This window comes from Coregonus lavaretus (genome assembly GCF_964263955.1).
Source record: "Coregonus lavaretus genome assembly, chromosome: 20".
NCBI classification, from domain to species: Eukaryota; Metazoa; Chordata; class Actinopteri; order Salmoniformes; family Salmonidae; genus Coregonus; species Coregonus lavaretus.
Window position 1 is genome coordinate 32,271,784 of NC_140007.1, and position 15,483 is coordinate 32,287,266.

General features: G+C 47.0%; 1 protein-coding gene across 1 annotated transcript; it reads right to left on the reverse strand.

Moving 5' to 3' along the window:
• Window positions 1–224: 224 nt before the first annotated feature.
• Window positions 225–7,408, reverse strand: LOC311147513 (nuclear envelope integral membrane protein 1-like). Its single transcript, XM_084184264.1, has 9 exons — window positions 7,299–7,408; window positions 6,429–6,550; window positions 6,025–6,244; window positions 2,746–2,818; window positions 2,558–2,651; window positions 2,241–2,355; window positions 1,871–2,096; window positions 1,586–1,762; window positions 225–1,304 (listed from the first exon to the last, which is right to left on the reverse strand). Exons 1-9 carry the CDS (start codon window positions 7,390–7,392, stop codon window positions 1,124–1,126), a joined length of 1,302 nt encoding a protein of 433 aa, XP_084040390.1. The 5' UTR covers window positions 7,393–7,408; the 3' UTR covers window positions 225–1,123.
• Between the last annotated feature and the right edge of the window lie 8,075 nt (window positions 7,409–15,483).

Here is a 15,483-nt window from a genome sequence, read left to right on the forward strand (position 1 = left end):
CCGGACAGCTGATGAAACTGAGGAGTATTTCTGTCTGTAATAAAGCCCATTTGTGGGGAAAAACTCATTCTGATTGGCTGGGACTGGCTCCCAAGTGGGTGGGCCTATGCCCTCCCAGGCCCACCCATGGCTGCGCCCCTGACCAGTCATGTGAAATCCATAGCTTAGGGCCTAATGAATTTATTTCAATTGACTGATTTCCTGATATGAACTGTAACTCAGTAAAATTTTTGAAATTGTTTATATTTTTGCTCAGTATACTAACTTATTCCCAACAGATGTCAGCTATGAATCATTTGTCGTTTACATCAACGCGTTTGACAACACAAAAAGTCAGTTATGTAAAATCAACAATAATACCAAAGAAAACATTTTACATTAGAATATCTCCAAAAATATGCCCTGGCAGTTTACCAATGAGGAAAGACAGTGAAAACAAAGTTGCTCCAAGAAAATAAAATGGCAGACATTCTTTGTCATCATAAACTTTCTCTTGCTGAGGGGTGTACCAATGACTTAGCCAGCTGATTTTGTAAGTCGCTCTGGATAAGAGCGTCTGCTAAATGACGAAAATGTAAATTTAATTTTTTAGAAAGACAAGCATGAAATGTGCATTGTCTAATTGACTCAATGACCAAAAACACATACTGTATCCAAGTTTAGCTTTCTTAATTAACCAGAAAATCTATAGTCATTTCTGGTTGTTTATCAAAGTTAGCTGGCTACCTCATTAATCCTGCTTTGTAGTATACCCCTGTGTTCAAGTGGTTTCTCAGCTGAATTCAAACACTAGGATGAATCCAAACTTTATAAATATGCCCCTAACTCTTGGAAGATCTCCACATCAATTAAATTTAAATTCTCAGTTCAGTATATTCCACTCAGGGTCTGGCTTTATGTGTCAATTACAAAAACTGGTGGTTGCCATCGGCAATCAGTAGGCTCTATGCCTCAACTTGGATGCAAGACATTCTCACAGGCCTACTAATGGCCAGATTCCACTATCTCCTGGTGATTCATGAACACCTGTCTTGGGGTTGGAGGAGACCTGTGAGGGTTAAAAGCCAGTCAGCACTATGCTCCATCAACCTTTCTACAGGGAAAAACACCCATCTATCCATCTTCACAAGTCTCTGTCATTCCATCCAAGGTCTCCTTTTTTCAAGCCGTTGACCATATTCTCCTCATCATTGTCCTCATCCGTGTCAAAGAAATCATCCTCAAAGAAGGATCCATATTCCTGCGCGTGCACAGAAACCTCATTTGATATCAGGTGAGGTGAGCCCTCCACAAAATCTGCAAACCTGTGAATCAGACAGAGCATTATATCTTTATTCCAAGCCTCAGTACCACACTGACCATACCTTTAGTTAAAACAATGAATGGGAAAGAGACACAGTTGTGACTACTTAACCTAAAAAGACAACCGCCACCCCCAGAACAGAAGCTAGCTTTTCGATCCAGCAGTAGCCAATGTACGTACATTTGACTTTGTTTATAGTACAGACAACCAAGGTTTGATACCAGATAATTAAAAGCAGAATGAACATCATTAGTGGGTATTTCAATGCAACTGTCTTGTCACCTTTTTGGGGACTGAAGTCGAGAGACTGTCTTCCAGGTGCTGAAGTCTGGACTGCTGCAGTGCTTTCTGAGCTCCTCCAGGGCACGTTGCGTCTCCTCCTCCCCCTGTTTCTGGAACTCTTCTTCAGTCAGCAGCCGACGAGGCTCTGGCTTCCAGCGTAGAGTTGGCTTGACTTTACTGCACAATATGTTTGTACACTATTACAACAGCAGACAACATGTCACTTGACACCAATACAGAAATGTTCACGTTTCCTTGAGAGTGGTACTACAAATTAACACCTACTGCCAAGCAAGAAGGAGCAATGAAACAGGGTACTCCAGGTTCTTAGAGCAGAATGCAGCAACGATGGTGGCCAACGCCACTTGCTGAACCTGGATCCCAGCGTAGATCAGCAGCAGGCCAAACAACTGCAGCGTCCAGGACAGGATATTGATACTCCTCTCCTCCACAAGAGGGCCATGACGATAGCACACAGCAAAACTGATAAACCCGACCACTGCAGCATAACCTAAGGTACACAGACAAACAGTTAATGTAACTGTTCATATTACAAACATGGAGCAATGGTTGTGAACTAATAACAGATATTAAAAGTTTGACAATGTAGTTCCCAGAGTTTGTTGTGATAGTGTTTATTACAATCAATATTTACCAAAAGCCACGTGCCAGTGCTCTCTCAGAATCAGCTGCAGGTTCCTGAACACAAGCTGGATGACGTAAACAGAGAAGGACCAGCCACCAACTATCACCACATAAAATGGGCTTTTCTGAGAAAAGAAAATGAAGATATGGGGTGTGAAATCTAAACATATTTGTATGACTCTCACACACACATTATAGAAATCAGAAAGGTCACCAAAACATTAACTATCAGGGTACAATGACTTGTTATTGCTTTGTTCAAATCAAACTGTTAGTAGTGGGTGTGATTAGCTATGAGGCCTTGATATAGAAGTGTTGACTTCTTACCTTGGGCAAAAAGCGTGCCATGATGAAGATGAGGATGATGAGGGAGGCAATCATACCTGTGCTCATGCCAGCAGAGTAATAGAATACCTGACTCCTGTTAGATAGCAACAAAAAAACATGGGTGATATTATCTGGACCATGTCATTTAAATAGAGAGGGTAAAATGTGAACACAATCAATTTAGTTACCTGCTGAGTGAGTCTGCAAAGATGAACAACAGCACTCCAGCCAGAAATGTCACAAACAGGAAAATGTCAAACTCTGTGGGAGTGAAATCAAATCAAATTTTATTTGTCACATGCACCGAATACAACAGGTGTAGACCTTACTGTGAAATGCTTACTTACAAGCCCTTAACCAACAATGTAGTTTTAAGAAAGAATACCCTAAAAAAAATAAAAATAGTTACTAATAATTAAAGAGCAGCAGTAAAATAACAATAGTAAAATAACTATAGCGAGACTATATACAGGGGGTACCGGCACAGAGTCAATGTGCGGGGGCACCAGTTAGTCGAGGTAATTTAGGTAATATGTACATGTAGGTAGAGTTATTAAAGTGACTATGCATAGATTATGAACAGAGAGTAGCAGCAGCGTAAAAGGAGGGACCTTACCTTGAAATGCTTACTTACAAGCCCTTAACCCTATTTTCTTAAAACTGCATTGTTGGTTAAGAAAATATTGACTAAATAAACTAAAGTAAAATAAAAAAAGGTTACAATAAAACAACAATAATGAGGCTATATACAGGGGGTACCGGTACCGAGTCAATGTGCGGGGGTTCTCACATAGGTGTTCCTTTTGTCCAGGTGGGATAGGGCAGTGTGGAGTGCAATTGAGATTGCGTCATCTGTGGATTTCTTGGGGCGGTATGCTAATTGGAGTGGGTCTAGGGTTTCTGGGATGATGGTGTAGATGTGAGCCACGACCAGCCTTTCAAAGCACTTCATGGCTACCGACGTGAGTGCTACGGGGCGGTAGTCCTTTAGGCAGGTGACCTTCATTTTCTTGGGCACAGGGATTATGGTGGTCTGCTTGGAACATGTAGGTATTACAGACTCGGTCAGGGAGAGATTGAAAATGTCAGTGAAGACACTTGCCAGATTGTCCGCGCATGCTCTGAGTACACGTCCTGGTAATCCACCTTGCCCCACGGCCTTGTGAATGTTGACCTGTTTAAAGGTCTTGCTCACATCGGCTACGGAGAGCGTGATCACACAATCATCCGGAATAGCTGGTGCTCTCATGCATGCTTCAGTGTTGCTTGCCTCGAAGCGAGCATAAAAGGCATTTAGCCCGTCTGGTAGGCTCGCGTCACTGTGCAGTTCGCGGCTGGGTTTCCCTTTGTAGTCCATAATAGTTTGCAAGCCCTGCCACATCCGACAAGTGTCAGAGCCGATGTAGTAGGATTCCATCTTAGTCCTGTATTGACGCTTTGCCTGTTTGATGGTTCGTCTGAGTGCATAGCAGAATTTCTTATAGATGTCCGGATTAGTGTCCCGCTCCTTGAAAGCAGCAGCTCTAGCCTTTAGCTCTAGCCATCTCTTCATTCAAAGACTCAAGACACTCTTACTGACAGTTGTGTCTACCTTCTTGCCTTTGTGCTGTTGTCTGTGCCCAATAACGTTTGTACCATGTTTTGTGCTGCTACCATGTTGTGTTGCTACCATGCTGTGTTGTCATGTGTTGCTGCCATGCTATGTTGTTGTCTTAGGTCTCTTTAGGTAGTGTTGAGGTGTCTCTCTTGTCGTGATGCGTGTTTTGTCCTATATTTTTTATCCCAGGCCCCGTCCCCGCAGGAGGCCTTTTGGTAGGCCGTCATTGTAAATAAGAATTTGTTCTTAACCGACTTGCCTAGTTAAATAATAATAAAATAAATAAAAGCTTGGTGGGATGTTGCCTGTAATCCATGGCTTCTGGTTGGGATATGTACGTACAGTCACTGTGGGGAGAACGTCGTCGATGTACTTATTGATGAAGCCGGTGACTGAGGTGGTATACTCCTCAATGCCATTGGATGAATCCCGGAACATATTCCAGACTGTGCTAGCAAAACAGTCCTGTAGCGTAGCATCCGCGTCATCTGACCACTTCCATATTGAGCGAGTCACTGGTACTTCCTGCTTTAGTTTTTGCTTGTAAGCAGGAATCAGAAGGATAAAATTATAGTCAGATTTTCCAAATGGAGGGCGAGGGAGAGCTTTGTACACGTCTCAGTGTGTGGAGTAAAGGTGGTCTTGTTTTTCTCTCTCCTCTGGTTGCACATGTGACATGCTGGTAGAAATTAGGTCAAACGGATTTAAGTTTGCCTGCATTAAAGTCCCCGGCCACTAGGTGCGCCACTTCTGGATGAGCATTTTCTTGTTTGCTTATGGCCTTATACAGCTTGTTGAGTGCGGTCTTAGTGCCAGCGTCAGTTTGTGGTGGTAAATAGATGGCTACGAAAAATATAGATATACTCTCTTGGTAGATAGTGTGGTCTACAGCTTATCATGAGCAACCTCGAGACTATCTTAATATTAGACATCGCGCACCAGCTGTTATTGATAAATAGACACACCCCCACCCCTCGTCTTACCGGACGTAGCTGTTCTGTCCTGCCGATGCACAGAAAACCCTCCCAACTGTATATTATCCGTGTCATCGTACAGCCACGACTCGGTGAAACATAAGACATTACCATTTTTTAATGTCCCATTGTTAGGATAGTCTCGAACGGAGCTCATCCAGTTTGTTCTCCAGTGAATGCACGTTGGCCAATAGAAAGAATGGTAGAGGCTGTTACCCACTCGCTGACGAATTCTCACAAGGCACCCTGCTCTCCACCCCCCTGTATTTCCTTGTTTTCTTCATGCGAATGACGGGGATTTGGGCCTTGTCTCGGAGCAACATTATATCCTTCACAGCACTCATTAAATAAAAAAATCTTAGTCCAGTTCGAGGTGAGTAGTCGCTGTTCTGATATCCAGAAGCTCTTTTCGGTCATAAGAGACGGTAGCGTCAACATTATGTACAAAATAAGTTACAACAAACAATGTGAAAAAACACAAAATAGCACAATTGATTAGGAGCCCGTAAAACGGCAGCCATCCCCTCCGTTCGCCATACTGTCTGAAGCACAGACAGCAAAGATTCCACATAAAAATGAATGGGTAATAGGCATGTAACTAACAAAGGAAGTTCAGGAGAAAGAACAAACAAAATGTAATTACTGTAAAATTGACTGTGTCCATAAAATGTAGATAGTGGGTATGGGCTGGAAGTAGAGGCCTAGGCGTTGTTGTTCACTAGTTTACTCCAAGTGGGGAAAGGGTGGCAGGGTTGGAAAGTAATAAAGGGGATATATATATATATATTTTTTTTTTTTAAGGATATGTATGTGTATATGTATGTATGTATGTATGTGTGTGTGTGTATGTGTGTATATGTGTATGTATATATATTTTTACATTTTCCTTTACTTACTTCGTGTGGGCTTTACAGTGTATATTGCTGCAGGGTCGACGGGTTTGATCTTGAAGCAGGTCTTCGGGCTGAACAGGCTGATGCTGAGGGTGGTTTCATTGGTCTGCTCATGCATTAGGTACTGCACCAGACCCCAGACACTGAAATGTTCTAGCTCCTGCAGCTTCTCCTCATCCTCCACAACAGTCACCTTCAGCTGTTTTGAGCTCCATACTCGAACCTGTCGGCAATACGACACAAGTATTAGCTACACCCAAATACAAAACATATATAGGCTCTCTTTCAAATAAGAGACTAATTTTATCAAAGCCTGAGTGCCGGTCTGTTTGTGCTGTCATGCCAACTCCAGCAATGGAGTTGACAAGAGCACAAATAGATCTGGGATGAGGCTAATTTTCTCTTGCCTGGATTCTTGTCCATGTTTCCTTCCAACCTGGGACAATGGGGTTGAGATAGCAGTAGTGACTTGACCCTGTTTTGGCAGACTCTTGGCCATCTTTAATATTGACTATGTTGATCTTACTTCCTGTGAGAATTATAAGATGTTAGGGTCAGCTTTGTGCACTTGTGATCCAGCAAATCAAATCAAAGTGCATTTGTCACGTGCATAGGATACAGCAGGTGTAAACAGTACAGTGAAATGCTTAGCCTACTTGCTTTCAAACTCTCCTCAACAATGCAGTAATATTAAGTCATAAGTCAGCACGGACTGTATTCACCAGTAAACTTCTGTATACCACCGAAAGCTGGACATTGGCTTTCATAGGACTGGGCTTAGCTAGTAGTAACTACTACTAGGTTATGTAACGTTAGTGAGATACCAGAAATAAACCACGACTGAAGTATTTGGCCAACGACGTTAGTTGACTAGCTAGCAAAGCAAGCTGAGGTTGTGGAGAGGGCGGCACCGGTTGGCTAGCTTGCTAGTTTCTGGTAATAGTTAAACTTTCAATTAATCTCTTAGAATTAGAATGAATGAAATGTCTAATCACCTAGCTACTGACAGACTAGCTAACGTTAGCTTGCTAGTTAGCAGGCTGGCTAGATAGTTCACCTGGACCAGCTAACGTTTGCAAAGTTGGCCAGCTAGTTAGCTCACTACTAGCTACGCTAGCCCATTCATAGACGCATTGTTAATGCCTTGGGCCCTCGAGAACAACAATAACTACGCTAGCTGGCCTCATCGTAAACGATAAGTTTGCATCTCACATTTCATATTGGCAATCAAATTCCCCCCCCCCACAAAATGACCTAGCCAGAAACATACACTCTACCTGAGGTTTGTTGTGTACTTAATATACACAAAATCACAATTATCAAAACTATTTCGGAGAGAGGTCCATTTTTCCATTTCATGCATCCCGCCATGACAGACGATTATACAGAAACCACGTGGTTCTTGTTACAACAACTAACCAATCGCATAAGTAAACTGTTCGGATACGTTCAAGAATTCAAGATGCGAAAGTGGCGTGAATGTTTATTAATTTGTAAAACAAAATATGCGAAAATAAGACATTATGGGGGTATATTTTTCTAACCATGATGAGTTTATTTGAAATAATTATTTCTTTCTGCCGCAGGAGGCCCTCGCCATAACGTTAAAATAACTGCAGGAAAGCAGTGCACGGCAAACAAAGGAAAGTGTGTGCGGGGTTCCTAGCTTGCTAGCAGCTTCAATGGCAGTGGATGCGGCATGTAATAAGTGACGCGTAGTGGGTGCGGCATGTAGTACGCTATCTGCAGATATGCGGTGTTTACGTGCTAGTTAGAACTAGGATAGTCGGAAATGTGCGTCTTCGTAACTGGCTGTAGTTATACACGTGCCGCATTCAACCAGTTAGCAAGTCGGACATTTCTGAATTTCCTAGTTCCGACTAGCACGTCAACGCGGCAATGGACCCTACTCCAGGAGGCAGCCATCCACTTCTTATTTAAAGATTTCAAATGAATTACTGTAGATGGCGTTCTGTGCATACAGTAAGCAAAGCAGTCCTTTCTGAGCCATATCACATCACATTTTGATGTTGTAAATTATCACACCACATAACATAAGTGCCTTTATTCACTGGCACTTTATTTTCTGCACCTGTGCTGACCGGTTGGTCCCGCAACACAGATGGAAACTACCACTGATTAGTCCTTTAATGTAGGGCTAAGTGAGCTCGCCAGCTTGTAGTCCTAAAACCTGTGGGGAAAATGAATTGGGAAAGAATACGGTTTTGGGATGAACGCCGAAAATAAGTCCAAAACAGGCTTAGGCGATCTTATACGTTTTGTTCTATGAGATAATATCAGTCAGTTACCATGACCTCTATGAATGATGAAGCCTTTATGTGCTTTTTAAAAATGACATAAATGCTTAAAAATTCACAAAAATTGACTATAGCTGTTACCACATACCTTATTTTCGGAATTGATCAAAAAAAACTACAAAAACGCCATTCAATTCCTCATAGGCCTTGTCCAACAAACCATGGCGGAGTTAGTGCCTACAAAAAGACGCCATTAGGCCTACTATTTCACTCTATAGTATATCGTACAGGGAAAACGATTAGTTACCGGAGTGTAACTCCAGTTCTATGAGTGGAGCGGAGCCCCATAGGGGAGCTCTGCTCCTAGTGGTTTACCCTCTGCCCTAAGGCAGCATCAGCCTGAGACAAAATTATGCACACACCTGCAGCCAATAGGAGTACAGGTGTCCCTATAAGAGGGGATGCCTCCCCTCAATCTGCCTCCCGAGATATTTATCTTCAGCGAGACTAGAGAGGGTCGGCAGGGCCTTAAGTCCTATGGGGCTCCGCTCCACTCATAGAGCTGGAGTTACACTCCGGTAACTAATCGTTCTATATCGTGGAGCTCCGCCCCATAGGGGAGCTCTGCTCCTAGTGGTTTAAGGCGGAGCGTAGCGCTCCAAAATGTACTCCCTGCCGAGCCTAACACTTCCCATCTAAACGAGAAAGTCAGGCCTAGCAATGGCTGCAACCGAGTCCCGCAGTACTGCAACTAAAAACCCCTTCGGGCGTCACAATATACCGCGTCATCGGTTAAAGACCCGCCCCACCTAGTCCAATGGCAATGCCAATGACTAGTGGGCAGATCACCAGAATAGAAGCCATACTAATCTGTACTAGCAGATAGATGTGCCTCAATATCCTGTGAAAACACTACCGACCACTAATGGAATGACACCAAGTGTCACTCTACATTGTAAACGCGGTAGACCGCCTCACTCACTCAATGGAATCCCAGAGATTAGTGGGAAGGAACAAAAACATGAGTCATACTAACTGAACAAGCAGATAGATGACCTCACATTCTGTTAATCAACGCATGCCTCTACTGTACTGACCCTGTCAGTCAGGATTCATGCCACAAAATATGTTTTCTTATCCAAAGCGGACCTGATGGAAACCCTGTCCATAGTCCTGCTTTTCCCTCTCTTCCTAGCTCAAGATCTCCCTTCAGCTATGCTGAGTACAAACCGAGCCAAAGAGTTAGAAAACACATCTATCAAAAACACGTCTTCCTAACCAAAGCGGATCTGATGGAAACCTATGTCCACAGTCCTGCTTCTCCTCTCTATCTTGCTCAAGATCTCCCTTCAGCCACGCTGAGTACAGATTGAGCCAGAGAATTAGAAGACATATCTAAGAGATAGAAACGGATAAATGGAGACGGCGTCGACCAGGATGCTGCTCTACAGATATCCTCTACCCCTGTTCTTCTGAAAAGGGCAGTAGAAGCCGCTACTCCACGAGTGGAGTGAGCTCTGATACCCTGAGGCAATTGCCGCTCCGCTGCCTCATAAGCTGTCTCAATGCCTTCACAAAGCCAGTGAGACAACCGCTGTTTTGAAAGTGGTCTACCTAGTGCAGCCGCACCGTGACACACAAACAACTGAGGCGATGACCTGATCGCTGCTGTGCGCTCGACGTAACACGCCAAAACGCGTACCGGGCACAGGCGATGGAGCTTTTCCTCACTCCTCTCTCTATGAGGAGGAGGAGAAAAAGCCCACAGCTCCACGGTCTGTGACCTATATGAACTCTTAATAACCTTCGGCACAAATGCCGGGTTAGGACGTAACACTGCTCTGCTCAGGTCACCATTGATGGCCAGGCAGTCAGGTCTCGTCGAAAGAGCACACAAATCACTAACCCGCTTAGCTGTAGTCAAAGCGAGCAACAGTGCTGTCTTAATAGACAGCATCTTGAGGGGTATTTGATTCAATGGCTCGAACGGCGACTTACATAGCGCTTCGAGTACCAAAGCCAAATCCCACTGAGGAAGCGTGACTCTAGGTGTTGGCCTAAGTCGCCGCGTTCCTAATAGGAAGCGTTTCACTAGAGGGTGGCTAAAGACATTGTCTCTGCCAAACCCCTCATGACAAGCTGAAATCGCTGCTGCAAACACCCTAATAGTGGCAGGCGATTTTTGCTTATCAAACATGAGCTGTAGAAAAGAGAGAATACTCTCCACCTGACAGCTCATGGGGTCTACACCTTGTGTGACACACCATCGTGAAAACACATTCCATCTACTGGCATACATCTTAGAAGTGGAACTGGCACGTGAACCCTGTATGGTCCTGATCACTGCATCAGATAACCCACAGCGCTCTAGCCTGTCCCTCTCAGCAGCCAGGCCTTCAGTGGTTGGCCGATTATGGGCAATTTCCCTATCGTGCCTCCCGCCTGAGACAACGCGTCCCGTCGATGTGGAATTGGCCAAGGTGGCGCAATCAACATCTGACTCATCTCCGCAAACCACGGAGCCCCCGGGCGATCGGGCGCTATCAGTATCACTGACAGCCCCCCTGACCTCACCCTGGCTAGCAGTGGGAGAATGCAGGACAGCGGAGGGAATGCATACAGGAGAACTCTTGGCCATGGTTGGTGCGCAAAGGCGTCCCTTCCCAGTGGCGGTTCGTCCTGTTCCCTCAGAGAGAACCACAGAGGACATTGCGCGTTCACACGTGACGCGAATAGGTCCACCTGGGCTCTCCCGAATTGTTCCCAAATCTGGAGAACAATGTCCGGATGCAGACACCACTCGTCGTCTCGAGGACCCCCTCTTGACATGAGGTCTGCTCCTACGTTCAAGTAGCCCGGAATGTGTGCTGCTCTCAATGAGCGAAGGTGCTCGTGAGCCCACAGCCACAATTCCTCTGCCGCCCGATGGAGAGCAGGAGACCTGACTCCTCCTTGGCAATTTATGTGAGCTACTGTGGTCCGGTTGTCTGACCAGACCAGCACATCGCGACCCCGAAGGGTAGACGCGAAGTGGGTCAGAACCAGTCGAACCGTTTCCAACTCCAAGAGGTTGATATGACGACCTGATTGAGGCCACACACCTCCTATCGCTTGAGTCTGACATGTCCCTCCCCATCCTGTCAGGGACGCATCCGTGAATACTGGGATGTGAGAGGACACCTTTCCTATCGGGACTCCGTGCGTGAGAACGCGCGGGTTTCTCCAATAGTTCAGATCTGCACTGAGCGAGAGTGGAACCACCACCAACCGATGACGTTGACGCAAAGGGTCTAGTCTTAGTTGGGCGAACCATCGCTGCATCCTGCGCATATGCAGGAGTCCCAGCGGAACCACAGAGTGGGCTGACGACATGAGACCCAAAAGTGACATGATCGACAGCGCCGTCACTGTGTGATTCGGACGACACTTCCTCAGGGCTAGCAACAAGGCTACCCTTCGGGGGTCCGAAATTCGAGCCCTCATCCTCACAGTGTCTAGCTGTATCCCCAGGTAGACAATCTGATGAGTGGGCCAGGGCGCGCTCTTTTTCCAATTCACAGCAAACCCCAGACTTGTGAGATGTATCACTGTCTGTGTTGTGTGAGTGATCGCCAGCTCTGCTGACGGGGCGAGAACCAGTAGGTCATCCAGGTAGGCTAGTAGCCGTATTCCCTGACGACGCAACGGTTCCAATGCCGCCTCCACACACTTGGAAAATGTGCGAGGTGCCAGGGCGTACCCAAATGGCATCCTCGTGTATTCGTACGCCACCCCTTGAAAGGCGAACCGCAGAAACTTCCTGTGACGCGGCTGAACCGGCACATGAAAGTACGCGTCCTTTAGGTCTATGCTCGTACAAAAGTCCCCTCTCTGGACACATTCCAGCAGACGTTTTGTCGTTAGCATTCGGAAGGGCCGTTTGGTTATGCTCTCGTTGAGAATGCGTAAATCCAAAATCGGTCTCACTCCCCCCGTCTTTTTGGGCACTAGGAAATAAGGCGAATATAGCCCTTTGTTCCTTTGTTCCCGGGGAACTACTGTCACCGCCTCCTTCGCCAAAAGTTCCGTAATCTCTGTCATCAGAGCGGCCACTTTGTCTGGCGTTTTCATCACCGTCTCCACCAGTCCCCTGAACGGGGGTGGGGTCCGGTGGAATTGGAGAGCATAACCCTTCTGCAACATCTGTTCTAGCCAGCGTGAGAGGGTGCAGCTTCTTCGCCACTGCCAGCAATGCAGAGAAAGTGGCTGGGTGCGAAGCTGTGGTGCATCCAGTAGAAAGGACCTGTATTCCTCTATGGCCCTTACCGCCACTGTTCCCCAACATTGGAGTGGTGGAACAGCCCAAGGTGGGCCTCCCGTGAAAGGGAGAGGAACTATTAATGCGTTCTGAGAAAGAAAGAGGAGCAGGGACGTCGGTTAAACCCGTAACCGTCGTATTCCTGCCCTCCTTGAACGCATCACGGGTCTGAATTGCGCTGACCGAGGCCACAGCCTGCGGCAGGGCACCATCCCCAGCAAGCGATTGCGTCATCTTAGGTGACTGCAATTCGCTATCAGAGCCCTTCACTACAGTACTCCTTGAAGTCTGTAGTATGAGGTCTCTATGAGGTAAAACAAGGCGGCGCCTTAATACCTTCTTAACTTTCACCTTCTGTGTGTGTTCAACTCTGCACCCCTGGTGGGTTGAGTCACGCTCAGTGTGGTGAGTATTAGCGCGTTCAAAGGAAAGTGGGGGCGCCGATACACTGGCACCTTCGTGACCGTGGTAATCGGGCCCTCCGTGAACGCAGCATGGGTCTGAATCGCACTAACCGAGACCTTAGTCTGCGATAGTGCGCCATCCCCAAATAGCGGCTGCGTCATCATGTCTCCTGACTGAGACTGCAGCCTGCTATGAGAGACACTCACTACAGTACTCCTTGGGGTCTGTAATGTGAGGTCTCTTTGAGATAAGCCAAGACGGTGTCTTGGTATCTTTCCTCCCTTCACCTCCTGTGTGCGTTCAGCTCTGCACCTCTGGTGGGCTGAACTACGCTCAGTGTGGTGAGTATTAGCGCGTTCAGAAAGAAGTGGGGGCGCCGATACACTGGGAACCTTCGTCACCGTGTTAATCGGGCCCTCGGTGAACGCAGCATGGGTCTGAATCGCACTAACCGAGACCTTAGTCTGCGATAGTGCGCCATCCCCAACTAGCGGCTGCGTCATCATGTCTCCTGACTGAGACTGCAGCCTGCTATGAGAGGCACTCACTACAGTACTCCTTGGAGTCTGTAATGTGAGGTCTCTTTGAGATAAACCAAGACGGCGTCTAGGTATTATTCCTCCTTTCACCTCCTGTGTGCGTTCAGCTCTGCACCTCTGGTGGGCTGAACTACACTCAGTGTGGTGAGCCTGGGCGCGTTCAGAAAAAGGTGGGGGTGCCGATACACTTGGCACCTTCGTGACCGTGGTAATCGGGCCCTTCTTGAACGCAGCATGGGTCTGGGTCGTACTAACAGAGACCTTAGTCTGTGATAGTGCGCCATCCCCAATGTGGTTATTATCAGCGCGTTCTGAGAGAAACGGGGGCGCCGATACGTTGGTTACGCCCGTAACCGTAGTAATCAGGCCCTCCGTGAACGCAGCACGGGTCTGAACTGCACTGACTGAGGCGTTAGCCTGAGACAGAGCGCCGTCCCGAATAGCGGTCGCGTCATCATGCCATTATCTGGCTGAGACTGCAGCCTGCTATGTGAGACACTCACTACAGCACTCCTAGGAGTCTGTAAAGTGAGGTCTTTATAAGGTACACTTAATACCTTTTATATACCTGCCTTATGTGTGCGTTCAGCAACGCACCATGGTGGGCTGAGCTGCACTCATAGTGGTAAGAGAGAGAGCGAGAGTGAGGAAGGTCGAACGCTCTCGGATGTATTATGGAAAAGGGGCTCTTTTTTGACAGTGTCAAGTAGAGCCAACTCTTTAATACACACATCAACAAAAACATTATCCTCCATACACTCAACGGTAGGGTGGGGGGGGACAGTGGGCTCGGTCACAGCAGGTGCTGCGCCGTCTTCCGTTCTCTCCCCCTCGCCTGTCATAAACGGCGTCTCTTCTGGCCGCCCTTCGGGTGATGCCAGGATGACGCTTTAATGACCTCTCTCACCGGCACCTCTGGCGCTGCAGGGGGGGGCGAGGCCCGCTCCCTTGCTGCTGGAGGCCGCCGTCTGACGCCAAGCTGTAGCGAGAGTAACGGCCGCCCTTCCTCATATCCACTTCCGGGTTGGAGGGAATGGGGGGCAGCTTAATCTCCCGCTGTTTAGCAGCCCACTCAATGAGACCTGAGAATTCAGAGCACAGAGAGGCTGTGGCGTCATCATCCAGGGATGTAATGACCTCACAATTTCCCGAAGGAAAAGGGGTGTTAAACATCTGGGTCAGTGTAATGAATTGTTCCAATAGAATATTCATTTCTTCCCCAATAGCCCTGTCATCTCCTGAGTCAGCGCCTTCAGATGATGCCTCAGAAGCTGAGACTAACACTGATAGCGCATCCTCAAGAGGAATATCCTCCCTAAAAATGCCCAACGCTGCTTCCACTCCTTCAAAAAAGGAGGGCGCAGCTGGCGCATAGTGGGGGATTAATGAGGCCGTCCCTGGCGTGCTGTGTCCCTCGACCCACGAAACATATGTCGGGGGGGGTGACAGCCGCCAAGGGGAACAGCGACATTGAGCTCTGAAAATAGCTTTTGTTAAATACCTACCCTATGGATAAGCTTGGTGTGCTCATTGTAGGACGACGTCGATGATCTGGAAAATCGACGGCGTTTTCTTCGTCCTGAGTCTTCTCTTCGTCTCTTCTTGGCTTCTTCAGTCTAGTCCAGTCGCTGAAGATAAAGGGAGGCAGATTGAGGGGAGGCATCCCCTCTTATAGGGACACCTGTACTCCTATTGGCTGCAGGTGTGTGCATAATTTTGTCTCAGGCTGATGCTGCCTTAGGGCAGAGGGTAAACCACTAGGAGCAGAGCTCCCCTATGGGGCGGAGCTCCACGATATAGAACTTGGCTATAGCTTTCCGGCCGCTGGTATAAAAAAAAGTAGAGAAACCCAGGTCCTACATGACTCAGAGTGGGCGAGTTCGTTTTGCATGGCCAGTTGCCCCGGGTGGATGTAGATGTCACTTAAAGGTCCAATGCAGCCGTTTTATCTCAATTTCAAATC

Excerpts from the sequence above, each read along its gene's own strand:
- LOC311147513 (XM_084184264.1), bottom strand. The coding sequence starts at position 7,392 with ATGGCGGGATGCATGAAATGGAAAAATGGACCTCTCTCCGAAATAGTT. Across the intron at positions 2,819-6,024 it reads CACTGTAAAGCCCACACGAA|AGTTTGACATTTTCCTGTTT; the intron begins GTAAGTAAAGGA and ends TCACTCCCACAG. Across the intron at positions 2,097-2,240 it reads GCACTGGCACGTGGCTTTTG|GTTATGCTGCAGTGGTCGGG; the intron begins GTAAATATTGAT and ends TGTGTACCTTAG.